Source organism: Radiomyces spectabilis, assembly GCF_025331425.1.
Source record: "Radiomyces spectabilis strain NRRL 2753 chromosome Unknown BYT42scaffold_7, whole genome shotgun sequence".
NCBI classification, from domain to species: domain Eukaryota; kingdom Fungi; phylum Mucoromycota; class Mucoromycetes; order Mucorales; family Radiomycetaceae; genus Radiomyces; species Radiomyces spectabilis.
Window position 1 is genome coordinate 711,961 of NW_026251932.1, and position 13,396 is coordinate 725,356.

The 13,396-nt window shown below is 43.3% G+C and overlaps 6 protein-coding genes across 6 annotated transcripts; 2 read left to right on the forward strand and 4 right to left on the reverse strand.

Annotated features, from left to right (window-relative positions):
- Positions 1–713: 713 nt before the first annotated feature.
- On the reverse strand, positions 714–4,169 carry BYT42DRAFT_571070 (spermatogenesis-associated protein 20). Its single transcript, XM_051568455.1, has 18 exons — positions 4,062–4,169; positions 3,996–4,002; positions 3,888–3,898; positions 3,717–3,808; positions 3,568–3,650; positions 3,244–3,512; positions 2,926–3,159; positions 2,842–2,866; positions 2,756–2,780; positions 2,457–2,692; positions 2,260–2,405; positions 2,042–2,191; positions 1,961–1,979; positions 1,719–1,899; positions 1,483–1,655; positions 1,392–1,416; positions 1,137–1,311; positions 714–1,084 (listed from the first exon to the last, which is right to left on the reverse strand). Exons 1-18 carry the CDS (start codon positions 4,116–4,118, stop codon positions 836–838), a joined length of 2,157 nt encoding a protein of 718 aa, XP_051422967.1. The 5' UTR covers positions 4,119–4,169; the 3' UTR covers positions 714–835.
- A 207-nt stretch (positions 4,170–4,376) lies between these two features.
- BYT42DRAFT_571074 (uncharacterized protein) lies at positions 4,377–6,292 on the reverse strand. Its single transcript, XM_051568456.1, has one exon. It carries the CDS (start codon positions 6,118–6,120, stop codon positions 4,549–4,551), a length of 1,572 nt encoding a protein of 523 aa, XP_051422968.1. The 5' UTR covers positions 6,121–6,292; the 3' UTR covers positions 4,377–4,548.
- Positions 6,293–6,937: 645 nt separating this feature from the next.
- BYT42DRAFT_614312 (uncharacterized protein) lies at positions 6,938–9,225 on the forward strand (the record flags this gene model as incomplete). The annotated part of the gene is made up of 9 exons (XM_051571843.1): positions 6,938–7,048; positions 7,109–7,206; positions 7,276–7,589; positions 7,654–7,750; positions 7,829–8,009; positions 8,096–8,194; positions 8,262–8,956; positions 9,025–9,116; positions 9,170–9,225. The coding sequence occupies 9 exons, from the start codon at positions 6,938–6,940 to the stop codon at positions 9,223–9,225; spliced, it is 1,743 nt and encodes a 580-aa protein (XP_051422969.1).
- Positions 9,226–9,440: 215 nt separating this feature from the next.
- BYT42DRAFT_614313 (uncharacterized protein) lies at positions 9,441–9,803 on the reverse strand (the record flags this gene model as incomplete). The annotated part of the gene is made up of 3 exons (XM_051571844.1): positions 9,441–9,462; positions 9,537–9,716; positions 9,775–9,803. The coding sequence occupies 3 exons, from the start codon at positions 9,801–9,803 to the stop codon at positions 9,441–9,443; spliced, it is 231 nt and encodes a 76-aa protein (XP_051422970.1).
- Positions 9,804–10,784: 981 nt separating this feature from the next.
- Positions 10,785–11,567, forward strand: BYT42DRAFT_497219 (uncharacterized protein; the record flags this gene model as incomplete). Its single annotated transcript, XM_051564482.1, has 3 exons — positions 10,785–10,931; positions 11,049–11,168; positions 11,409–11,567. The coding sequence occupies 3 exons, from the start codon at positions 10,785–10,787 to the stop codon at positions 11,565–11,567; spliced, it is 426 nt and encodes a 141-aa protein (XP_051422971.1).
- Positions 11,568–12,115: 548 nt separating this feature from the next.
- Positions 12,116–12,916, reverse strand: BYT42DRAFT_546308 (3-oxo-5-alpha-steroid 4-dehydrogenase-domain-containing protein; the record flags this gene model as incomplete). Its single annotated transcript, XM_051565876.1, has 1 exon — positions 12,116–12,916. One exon carries the CDS (start codon positions 12,914–12,916, stop codon positions 12,116–12,118), a length of 801 nt encoding a protein of 266 aa, XP_051422972.1.
- Between the last annotated feature and the right edge of the window lie 480 nt (positions 12,917–13,396).

The following is a 13,396-nucleotide window of genomic DNA, read 5'->3' on the forward strand; positions in this document are numbered from 1 at the left end:
GCCACACCACCAACGATGGCCTTTGACGTCATTCGGTTTCGCCAGATGGATGGCGAGAGAAAGTCAACTTGTAGTATCCAGAACTTGTCAGGCGAAAAGAAAACGGAAACCGGAAGCTGGAAGAAGGATGGAAGTAAAGGAGAGGTAAGTCTGTTTGGCCGGAGCAAAATCGATGGTAGACCACTCGACGCTTACCTTTTTGAGGATGGTGGTCAATTTAACCAAGTTAGATACACGGGATAAGAATGGTCAGGATGATGGATGCGGATGGGATCTTGATACAATGATAGTAGTGAGGGTAAGTAAACAGAAAGAGAGAGAGAAAATCAAAAGAAGAAAGATAAAATTGAAGACAAAAATATATGATTCTCCATGGATGAAACAATAGTCACCCCACTGATGCATGAATTCATAGATCGAAGCACGTCTGCTTATGTATTATTCGATTCATTGAAAATTGAAAGAGAATGAAAGGACATATACAGTATAACTGACAAAAAAAAAACAACAAATTGAATGATGCTACAGAAGAACGCCAGTAGTATCATCAACCACTTTTCTTCAAAAAGAGCTCTACTCACATTTCTATTCGAAAGACGACGATGCTCTGTTTAACCACCCTGGCGCAAACGGCATCTTGCTGCTAATTGTTTCGCCTATTATCGTGAAAGTGGGCAGCGAGGCATGGTTGAAAGATAAAAAAAAAAAAAAAGGTTTAACAGGTCCTGATAACTTGGTGTAGATCATGTGATTTACAAAATCGCTAATTTCCCAAAGATTTTATGCAGATTTACAAGTGCACAAATATTTTTGGAAGCATTTCTGAATATCTATTCTATGATGCGAGTTTAGCTTTGAGGTCATTTATATCAGTTATGGGAAGGCCGCAAGTGAAATTCTCGCAAATGTACACGGAAGGAGTCGGTTGATTTGAGCGAGTGATTTCTCCAACGACAGAGTTTTTGCTGGCAATGTTGCCGTCTTCTCGAGCCAAAATCATCAGCTTATTAGGGGTAAACGACTGTGATAACAGTTGAATAAACGATTCAATTTGCTTGTTTTCACGGTGACCAGTGATCACGATCTAAACCAATTCATGTCAGTTCATGTCTCGGAAAGCTTTGAATGCGGCGTACCTCTTTAAGTCCGTTACTCAACACCAAAAAGGAGCTAACGAGAGCTGGTAGAGCGAAAGGAAATTTGCTGAGCGCCAGATAGAATGCATTAACAACCTCTTGTTGGTGCTTTTGATAGGCGCGATGATCGAATAATGTACCAAGGCATATAAGATTATAAAGCGATACAGCATTCCTGAAGTGAACATTCATAAGGTCAGCATAATAAGAAAGCAAAAAAAACCACAATTGAGATCAGGTTAGCAGATGACTTACGCGGAAGGCTCTGCACCATCTTGCTCTAGAGTAGTAAAAAAAGGAATTGTTATGCAGGGATGACGAGTATCAAGTTTTTCCAGGGATTTACCTTCTTTTAATCTGAGCAGAATATTTTTATCGTCGCCGGCCACATTAAAGTAACCCCCTTGATCTTTATCATAGAATAACTCGTTCTGCCGCTCTTGGAGGTCAAAGGCCCATTGTACCCATCGCTCATCAAAGGATGCTTCATACAGGTTCAAAAGACCTTGGATCAAATAACTAATGCGTCAAAAGCGATCAGCATTCGTCGTTGGCAGTGAAAAATCGTCCCCTGTTCCATACCTATAGTCATCCACGAAGCCTTCAATAGCGGAAGGACCGCCGCAAAAACTGCGAAGTAAAGTCTTTGTCTCCTGTTGGTACAAATTCTTTTCAATGAATGTAGCGGCTTCAATGGCTAGAGAAAGACATTCTTGATCGCCTAAAGCTTGATACGCGTGGGACAAACCAGTGATCATCAATCCTATATAGAATAACAAAGATAAGCCATGCATCCATTAGGTGAAAGCTTCGGTCATACGAACCATTCCACGAAGTAAGGATCTAACACGTAAAGGTTTAGGTTCTTGAAATCCTTTCCCAATTTTGTAGAATAACAAGCTCACCTTGTCATCACGGTGCGGTTTAGGTCGAGCGTTAACACGATGGTTCCAAAGCTTGTCCTTGGCCTGTTGAATGAGTTGTTTGGCTCTGTCTACATCGATGCCGATCTTTTGGGCAGACTCTTCTAATCTTCCTTGCTCCATCAAAACATTCTAACGATGATTTCCTGACGTGGTCAGTTTACGTTTTCAGTAGTTGGAACGCACAAAGGTCAACGCACCTTTTGACGCAGCTCATCGTGGGGATCTTGAGCTGGATCGACATTCCCGTTCGATTTCACACCGTAGTGAGTGACAAAGAGTTTGACCTCGTCTTCATCCAACAGCCGCTGAAGTTCCAATTCTTCCCATACGCAAAAAGCTCCCTCTGGAATCTGTTAGTCGTATTGTCAAAAAATAGGGATCCTTTCAATCCTACCTAGCTTCTTGGCGCTCTTTTCCGAAGGATAAGAGTCAGCATCCTCTGCAGAGTAAAAAGCACCATCAGAATGTCGCAAGTCGCGCGCGATGTATTTCACGATATCTCTTGCCACTTCGGCATACAATGAATCATTCGTGATTTGATACGCTGCTGAATAAACCGAAAGTAGCTGTGCTTGATCATACAGCATTTTTTCGAAATGAGGAACATGCCACTTTTTATCTGTGCTATAGCTATTGACGACCCGGATTAGTTGCAGTTGTAGTGTTAGGACTCTGATAATCATTTTCTTTTACCGATGAAAACCGCTGCCGACGTGATCTTTCAATTTCAAAACTGTTAAAGTAGGGATGATTATCAAATGGTGGAAGAACTATCTTACCATGAATTCCTCCCGCCGCAATTTGCTGCACAAATTCCGTTAAATCATGGATGCGCGCATGTCCCGGCGTTTTGTACAACTTACTTTAAGCGTGAACAGAGTCATTTCCAGGGCGTTTTTCGCTTCTTTTGATTTTTCGGGTTTTTTGTGATTGTATGCGTAGTAGTTTAGCAGGAAATTAAGCTGTACGGGAGTTGGAAATTTAGGTGCGGTGCCGAATCCTCCGTATTTATCATCAAAGGATTGTGCAAAATGACTGTATGTCTCTTCGGCAACAGCGTTGGCATCCAGTTCTTTTGAGGATGCCGAAGGTTTAGCCTAGGATCATATTTTAAGTTGTCGAATTGTTACATCCTTTTGCCTTTGGCTATTTTTTTTTTTTTTTTTTTTTTTTTTTTTTACCTCGACATAAGTCTTGATCTGCGAGATCATGCTTTCACCACTGGACCTCACTTTGTCTGGTGAAATATTCCATACTTGGGCAATCCGTGTCAAGAGCGTCTTAAAACCGGGGCGACCAAATTGATCATTGGGAGGAAAGTAGGTGGCCCCAAAAAACGGGTACAGCTCGGGTGTGAGGAACACGGACATTGGCCAGCCACCCCCGCCAGAAGAAAGTTGCACAAATGTCATGTACAACTTATCGACTCCAGGATTCTCTTCTCTGTCAACTGCACAAGGCGTGAGCAATAGTACTTTTTCTCGCGCAAGAATTTTTTTTAATACCTTTAATGTTGACGAAATGCTTATTCATCAAAGCGGCTACTTCCTCGTTTTCAAAAGATTCATGCTCCATAACATGGCACCAACTGTATATTGGAACATTCAGTTAGCTTTTTCCAGCAAATGCACGAGAGATGAATGCGAGTATTTACTGGCAGGTGCTGTAGCCAACGCTAAGAAATATGGGCTTATTTTCGTCTCTCGATTTTTGGAAAGCCTCTTCGCCCCACGGATACCAATCCACCTAAAAATTGAATTTGGAATCAAAAAATTTTCAGTCTTTCAACCATGTCCTTTGAACAAGCAAGTAATTTGGATCATACCGGATTGTGTGCTAGAAAATATACAATTGCACGCGTGACATAATAAACAAAAAATCATTAAGTGAGCTGCTTTATGCACTTGTCATTGCAAATGAGCAAATTACTAACCGTGTTGCTGTAGAACAACCATCAGCTTCATGTTAACAGTGACTGGGTCATGGACAATGAACTTACCAACAAATATGGACTCTTTTCCGTAGCGAGCCTATTAGTGTACTTGTGTTCGCTCATTGGGTTTCAAACAACTTGAGAAAACGCAGAAAATCGAAAAATACACGTTAGCATGACGGTGAAGCATTTTTTATTTTGCAATCCGAAAAAAAAGTGCCTCGCGCGGTACGTCATTGGGTTGCGTTTTGGAGTTTGATTGGCTGCTCATTTGGTAAAAAGCATGGGAATCGGGAAGCTGTAACTTTCAGTTTGACATTCTCTCCAACGGATTGCATAATAAAATAATAGAAAATCGCATTTTTTCTTTTGATATGCATGAATGTATAGATTTGGTCCGCAGTGAAATGATGAAGAAAGGAAGATCCGATATATGGTTATTTAATATACGCTTTGACTGTGCATGAAAACGTTTAATTCAAAAATATCGAAACAAATGGCGGAGGAGAAAAAAAAGGGCGAGGGTTGGAAAAGAATTTACGTAGGAGCATCATCATGGTTTCTTGCTGGCAAAGAGCTTGCTAATGGACGCCTTTTTGCTAACGATGGATTGAACAAGTTTCCGTTCTTTAGGAATTGGGGGCGGATCGGGAGTTTTTTCAAGCTTGTAGGCTTTGGATGGAAACGATCGGCTTTTCGTAAGACCGGGTGGATAATCGCCATCTTGCTGCAAAGCACGTGCCGATGGATCCCATCCTAGCAGACTTGACACATAAGACTCTTTGCTATCGACGGACGAACGTCGTGAGCGGTAAAGCGTACATCGCGGGGCTAAATTTTTGCTAATGGGACGAAAGGCAGTGATGCTTGATTCGCTTCGTGGAACATGGCCGGCCGTCTTGCGTGAAGAAGCGGGTCGGGAAAGGTATTGAGAGTTTTCATTGAAATAATTAGAGTAATACCGATGCGCTCCCTTCTTGTGGCCATAAACTTCAGACGTTGCGTCGTGTTCGTCGTCATCGTCGTCACGTTCGATTTCCTCATCGTCCAAGGTTTCGCGTAAAGTACCTCCGGATCGGTTGCCGCCTCTCGTTCGACGCGAATAGACCTTGGTGGGTGCAGGGCTTCGGCACAGATGGCAGCAATTGCTGTTACGATTACTTCTATCATTGGCAAACCAACTTTGCCACGGTTCCACTTGGCTGCTACTTTCTTGTCCATCACTGCTGATGCTTCGAATACTGAGATGGCTTTTACGATTATGCTTTTCTAATGATGCGGCCTCATACGGTGAGAGATAGTCATTTCCTTGTTGATACATTCGGTCATACGTGCTGTCCGGTGCAAATTCTCGTTCTCGCTTTTTCAAGTCCCAGGCGGACAGATTGAGAGACGACGGTGATGGTGTTAATGGTTGGAGTCGTGTCGAAGGTGGATACTCTTGCGATGTTCTTTCTGAAGGTAACGGAGGCATTTCTTTCCAGACATTGCTTGTGAGTTTACCCATCGATGACTCCCCCCAGTCATTGTTGAGGCTTTGAGGTGAGTCCGGTTGCTGGTGTCTGAGAAAGATGGGTGCATGAACTTCATCCTCTTCTTCGGAAGCATTCATCGAATAGCCATCCGCGTGTTCCTTGACCTCTTCCAACTCATAAGCCGCAGCAGCCGCGGCATCCGGCGTCAAGGTGGATTCGGATTCCTGAGGCGAATCTTCGACCTTGATAGAAGGCATCGAAATAGTAGGTTCGCCCAACGCCGCCAGCAATTCCTGCCTTGCATCCACGGTGTTTTGCATGAGCCGCAAGCTGAGAACATTCATGGTATGAGCCGCTTCCTTGATGCTCAATGTATCCAGCGACTTCCATGCTAAAGCACACTGAAGCATACCCTGGGAATCCAACCATTGCTGCTCCAGATATCGGTCAACGATGCGTAACCAGATAAACCGGTTGTAGTCTTCGATAGGCATAGGATCATCGCCTTTATAGTGTCTTTTCGAACGCGACGAGGTCGATTGATTGATCTGTTGCGACCAGGCTTCGATCAGTTGATCGTGTTCTTGATCGATGCTGGCATCACGACGATAACGCTCCCGTTTGGCAGCGTGTTTTGATGTATAAAACATGTTAAATGTTGGCGACACGGCCTAATCAAGCTTTTGTCAAAAGTGATGTGAAGAATGTGATTTAAGAGAATGCAAAAGAAAACTGGAAGAGGAGAGGCCAAAAAAAAAGAAACAGAATGAAAAAACCAAATAAATTGACTATGTGTAGTAAAAAAAAAAGCTTGAATAAAATAGGTTAATAAGGATATTGGATCATTTTCCACAGGCATCAATGACTTTAATTGATACTTATTGCATTCCATGTAAAATTTTTCCTTTCTTGAAGAAGGAGGCTTTCATATCCCTGATCTTCGATAAAAGTGGATCCAAACAGTAATATGATGAACTATCGTTTCCTAAATCATTCCTGCACTTGATGCATTTTTCTCTTTTTAACGTCATGGCGACGAGCAGTTACTGTTGTCAGCATGCAGCAGCGGCAGTTTCGAAGAGGTCGCACAAGCATAAACAAAAACAAAAATAAAGCCATGACGTGTGCATCTTTTTGACTTTTTTTTTCGTTTCAGTTATGGACCCGTTTTTTGACATACCATTTCCCTTTTTTGCCTTTCTTTCGCCCTTTACTTCTATCATAACAAAAGAATGCCTTCAAGAAATACGACTAAACCAAAAGAGAAGGCCGTTATCCAAGAAGATAACACGCTTAAAAGCAAATTTTTCGTGGAAAAATGTAAGCTTCTCCAGTTTGTTTAGCGAAACAACGACACAAAAAAGAAAAAGAATATTATTCCCTTGATATTCAGCTCCTGTGTTTTTGCCGTTTTGGCAATATTCATTTCTCTTTTTGAGCACAGCCAAGCTCGACACAGAGTCCAGCATGGAGTTTAGTCCCAGTAGTTCTCCTGTACCCAGTTTGCTTGATAAGAAAATAATGGTTCATTGGCGTTATGCCCCAAGACCGGTGGATATCCAAGTAGCCCCTATCTTGGTAATGGTGCCATTTTTTATCGTTAAATCCGTAGTCACACGAATACTGATACCCTTACAGACCAAGCTACGATCAACAGATCAGCCATCCACATGTATCGAACCAGATATTGAAGCACTCGAAACATCGGATTATCTCAAAGAAAGTCTTTTGGAGAGGTAGATCACGGGAAAACGACGCATAGTTAATGAATGCGGATAATGCTGACAACGCACGCACCGATACAGTCAAAAGATAGAGATTGTTCGCAAAGAAAACTTTTTCAGCGAAGAAGTGACGGAAGAAGAACGAGACATTATTGCTAAGCGTGTGGCATTGCAACAAAAGCAATTTGCCGAATTTGAACGTCGAGACAGACTTCGAAAGTCGGCAAAGATTCGTGCTATCTTTGATTATGTCAATGACGAAGAAGTGCAAGAAATGCTGTTGGATTGTGACGAGCAGGAGGATGAGGTGATCTATCGCCTTACCAACTCGCAATATCTGATTCAGATTCGAAAAGCCATCGCTACAAAATACGCTCATCATGATATTGCCAAAAGTAAGTCATTGTTCTTGCCGATCGAATGGTTCTTCCGATTGAATAATTGAAACCGCAACGTCAGTTGGCACTATGAACACCGATCAGGAAATAGCTTACAAGCAACTATTGAAGAAGCGATCCTCCACTCTGAAAAAAACAACCAGGGACCACTTGAAAAAGTAAGTCAACTGAAAAAAAAGTCAAATGCAGCTTGACAAAAAGAACAGCATTAATGCGAGCAAATTAAACGATACTAGATTGGCGCTAGATGATGCTCTTAAACAGGCTCAGGAACATCATGTGGATCCTGAAAAGGCTTTCGAAGGGTGGTCTCAAGCCCGTATTCGCGCGTATCAAATGATTGATGAAAATCCAAATAGCTATTATTATCGTTTCAACGCACCCGGAGAAGAGCAGCGCAAGGGTCAATGGACAGAGGTAATACTAACAGCAACGGATTTCATTTACGCTTGACGCATGTAGCTTGTATTATTTATATGCCATCCATCTTTTTATTGAATCAGGACGAGAAAAAAGTCTTTTTTGAACGTTTGCGCGAAGTCGGTGCCAATGGCCAATGGGGCATCTTTTCGATGAAAGTGCCTGGCCGCGTAGGATATCAGGTAGTCTGATAATAGTAATCTGACCTTTTGACACATTCTATGGCCTTACCATTTATCTTGTTGACAGTGTTCCAACTTTTACCGACTCTTGGTGGAGACAAAAAAGATCAAAGATCCGAATTACGTATTGGACGAGCGGGGTAAAGCGCATTATTTATTCGACAAGAAACATGCGGATGGTCAGATTCGCAAAACATTTCGAACTCATAACAAGCAGAACAACAGTGGAGAATCTACCCCAACGCCGACGGCGAGTGAACCATGTCCATCGACTCAACGCGGCAAAGGAAAAGGTGTTGCAGGTTCTACCGATATCGAATCATCAAGCAACACAAAGGAAAGCCGTGCCACAAGTGCCACTACTAGACGCCGTCGCCGTCGTGGCCGATGGGGAGACTCTTCGGCTTCCGATAGTGATGAAGACGCAAGCAATTATGACGATGACGATTCTGGTATTTATGCTACACGAGCCACCCAAGCTGAAGAGAAAGAAAGTGACAGTCAGCGTCGCAGTAAGCGACGCCGACGTCCGACACTTGCGGCTGTGGAAGCGGGACTGGTGGCTAAACCGCAATGTGCATGGGATATGCATCTCAAAGGAGGATCATCTGACAACAACGAAAATCATGACGAAGGATCGGATGGCGAAACAGATGATGAAAACGAGACCAATGGAACGAATCCATTACCAGAATTTATTGATCCTATCACTCTTGACGAGGTGGTCAAACCGGCCATCTCCAAATATGGTCATGTGATGGGGTAAAAAATATCGATCACAACAAAGTTCCTTAATTTTCCGTTTCTAACATCTCGTGATGACCTTGCAGGTACGATAGCTGGGTGCGCTGCTTGACAAGCTGGGAAGGCAAACGAAATATTTGCCCACTGACAAAGAAACCATTGACAAAACGGGACTTGGGTAGGATGCTTGTTTTCGTTGATTCCATGTCTCATTCTAACTTGTTGTTACAGTGATCCTCGACTTTGAAAACATCGATGAATACAGAGACAAAATTGTTAATTTGTGAGACAAGTCATTCTCCGGATACCGACTTGCTGAAATATGCACTAACTGGATTTCATCTTTTTTAATTTTTTATTTTCTTTTTCTTAAAAATATGACATGATGTATAGCGGGGATGAGATGATGATTAAAAAGCGTAAATGTGCATGATACGAAAAGAAAAAACGGATGATACTGGCGATATGTAAAGAAATGACGCCATCTTTTTTTTTCTTCTTCTTACACACCGCCACCGCTTCGACTAATAAACCGTATAACCAATTGTCAACGAAACGAGAATGGGTTGCTTCAGAGCAAGGATGGTGCAATACATACCTTACATCCCGTAAACCGAGACCTTTATTGCGGATTTTCCAATCCTGACGAATCCGTTCTAGGTTTCCAGAGTCAAATTCGGCCTTACCAGAAGGCACAAATAACAACGGTTGACTGGCAACAGCCGATGGTCTCGACTTGGCAAAAGCAGTGACGCCTAAAAGCGTTGTTGGGACAACCCTATCGCATCTATTGTTACATGAATGCGTTCAGTGTAGTGATAGTGCTATTTTTTTACCAGTACAATGTATTTTTCATTCCAGGCATGGCAAATAATGACAAGTAACGGTGTAAGAAAAGAATAAGAAAACGAAAAAAGGATTAAAAAAATATGTGGAGAATGGAAAGAGCTGTAAATGGGCTGGTTATATGGCTAAAATCGGGGGAGTTTGCACCACTGTGTCTGAGACAAAGAAAAAAACGACTCCCACGGAAAAAAAAGGAACACTGGTCACTGTGCATCTTACAAACCATCTTTCATTTCATGTCACAAGGCTCGAAAGAATGGATCAAGCAACGCATGGCCACGTTGAAGAAACAAGCAGGATTTGCTTTCAATCATGACTTGTTCATATCGGTTCTTCTATGCCTTGTGAGCGATCGTGATAAGCATCTCGTCCTGACCGCCCCTTCCGATCGCATTCCAGAAGTAGCTCAAATGGCCACTCAAGTGTGTAACCTTCCAATCGCTCGTTCGTGACGATACATATTTTGGCAAACTAACCAACTATCTACAGATTTGTCGCGGGCTCTTTGGCTTTACAACCGCCAATGTCGCTTGTCAAGCTGATCTGGGCGTCACCGATTTGGTCCAGGCTTTATTCGCCTCCAACCGTGACGATGCTGACGGCGACTATCGTCAATACCCAGACTCGCCACCAAAAGCCGGTGGTCGAGCCCCAGACAGTGGTCATGGTCATCATCGTCACACTCGGTCTGCGCAAACTTTTGGTTCACAGCATTCCGTGGGTTCCTTCTTGGCCAGAAGTGCTTACAGCAAGGTATGAACTTAAAGCAGAGCAAAATTGAATCCACGTAAATAGCACAAAGAAAATAATTCGTCCAAACGATAAATTTTCTGATCAGTCAACAGAAGAAGACGAATCGTCCGTGCTTCCATCACTGCAGCCGATTCCGGTATCTCCTGTGAATCCAATGGACTTTACCCTCCGAAAGCGGGATCGATCTCATTTTCTGCCGCCACGGAACTCGGCGTTCCTGCCTGTGAAAGAATCACCCCATAGTTCCATGGTTGTTAGACAAGATCGGACTCGGTGGTCCGAGCACGAAGAACTCAAACGTCCCGTCTCCTCCGTAACGCATCGACTGGCGCAAACCGTCGTCATTCAACGGTTAAGCGACGCCAATGAGGCCATCATGGCCGCACTCACAGAAGTAAGCAAAGGTGCTTTATGCGGAGGATCGCCTGGCTCTCCTTACTAAACTGCATATCCTGTTTTTCTTCCTTTTCTTTTCTTTTCGTTCTTTTTCCCTTGGGTATTTTGATGTTAGCTTGTGATTGCCAAGGAGCTGCGAATATCAAATGTTCGCTATAATACCCCCAAGCCTTATTTCCTGGTGATACTAGTATTACCGCATGACTTTAACCGTCGTGCCATTTCTGCACAACTGGTAATTTTTTTTCTTCGATCATGTCGTCTTTTAGTGGTCCATGCCGATCCTAATACTCTACCGCAGCTTGACAGATTTTTCGTCGGCTATCGGTTCGATGAAGACATGTTCCAATACCCCGCGAATGCCGTTCCACGCTCGATACCCACCCGACGTTCCGCCCTAATGAAGAGTGAGGCAAGCATCATGGAAAAAAGGAAAACTCCAATTTATCACTGTCAATTAATTTCGTATCCGCAGGAATTGCAAATGCTTGCTGAAGAAGCCACCAAAGTATACATCAATATTGACATTACTAGGTACATCCGTGATGTCGTTGTCGGTATTCGAAATCATCCCAACATTCAGGGCGGATTAACGGCAAGAGCATCCCAAGATTTGGTGACTGTAACAAAGTAATTGCCAAACCGTCCAGTAGTCTTGTTTTCCATATGATGGTGTATTTAACCTCCTCCCTTTCTTCACAGATCTTTGGCCACCATTTTTCGGCAAGATTATTTGACACCAGAGCTAATCGCAATTGCAGCGGAAAAAGTATTTGTGCATCGGCTTTATGTTACTGGAAGAGCGGAGCATAGCGCGCTGCCAACCAACGAAGAAGAAGAAGAAGAAGACGGTAGCAAAGCAGGAAGCATTATTCACAATCGAATGGCGGCTGATGTCGTAGCTGAAATTCTTCGTATTGTGTACGTTCCAGTTTAGTCCCACGGGCCAATTGTGTTTTGGTACTTTTGATTGGGCTTTCAATTGTTGTCGTTCCCCACGCGCTATTCATCACGTAAGCCACGAGTTTACTATTTCGGGGTTCGCTGCAGATGCTTCCATCTATGTCGCAGTGTGCCACAATAATTTAGCGGATTTCAAGTTCAGCATAACACTACATGATCTGATGATGTCTGTTGCAAGTTCTCTTTGGTGCAATGGTTTTATTTGTTGTTCGAGTTCATTTACCATACAAAGGGGATAAGTCGTTTACGGTGCTTTAATTCTACTTGTTCTTCGGGAGATAGACGAGTCGCATACCATTCGCGGGTGCGTGCGGCGCGTAAGGTCAAATAAACCATGGGAAACATTTTCAGACACAAAGAAACCACATTTTGACTGAGCATGACGAACCCGGTATACGCGATTTGTTCTGTCCAGTAATGAGGAGCAACTGCATAATTGAATAACCCTCCACGGGGTAATCGGTAGTTCTGTCCATTCTTGCGGTTGACACGCAATTTACGCAATAACCAATGATGATATGCGTTCGCTACTTCGCCACCAATGACCAACACTAGCCCCAATTTGAGCCAGAGGCCGCTGAACACTGCAGCAGGAATACTACGTACAACCAAAAAATCGAGAAGCGTCGTCGAAGCATAACAGGTCGTAATTGTCAGTGCGGTCATTAAATCGGTCGAGCTACTGTAGATATGGACAAAGTTGATTTCGTAAAGCCGTTTGAGAAAATGACCCGAGACCAGCAAATGGATCAGATCCAGTCGCGTTGTAAATCCTATGCGCTTGAATAGCAAGCACACAATCATGCTAGGCAAATAAATGATCCACATAGCTTTGCGAGACGGGATTTTGCCTAGAGCTTGGCCGTGAGACCCGAATTTGCTGTAAGGGGTGGGTGCAAAGGTTTCGGTGAACACAGCTGTGGTGGCCAAGGTCAACCCATACACCGCACTTGCTACGGTCAATGGAGTCCAAGCTGGTACATAAAATCCAATCGCATTAAGATAACCCAAGCCCACCATCCTCGCAAGAAAATAAGGAAAAAAAGACAATATAGGCTGGAAATAAAAAGGAAACCCAGTCATTAAATGAATTCAAGATCAAAAAAGACACCCCTCGAAATGAGCGCCACGATCGGTGTTTTTGGAAGGTCGGACGTCCAGGTCCTGCAGCTGGTTTTTAACTTGCACTATACGGAGGCAACTAACCTCTCAATGCAGGCGATACGTCAGTCAAGCACTAACAAAAGAAGACAACTACTGCTTTCTTAGTGCTTGAGGGAACCGCCTGGGGTGGGTACTACAAATATCACGGCAACAGCGTCCTGCAAAATTTTCTCGCTCCTACCGCGAGAGTGTGAGAATGTGGAAAGCTCGCCGAGACAACTGAATTTGTTGACCAAAAAGAATCTTCGATGTTGGGTCGTACAAATGACCATTCAAAGAAAAGTGCTCGAGCGAAAACTTGGGTAATGCGAAAGCAATTCCGAGAACACACACGTT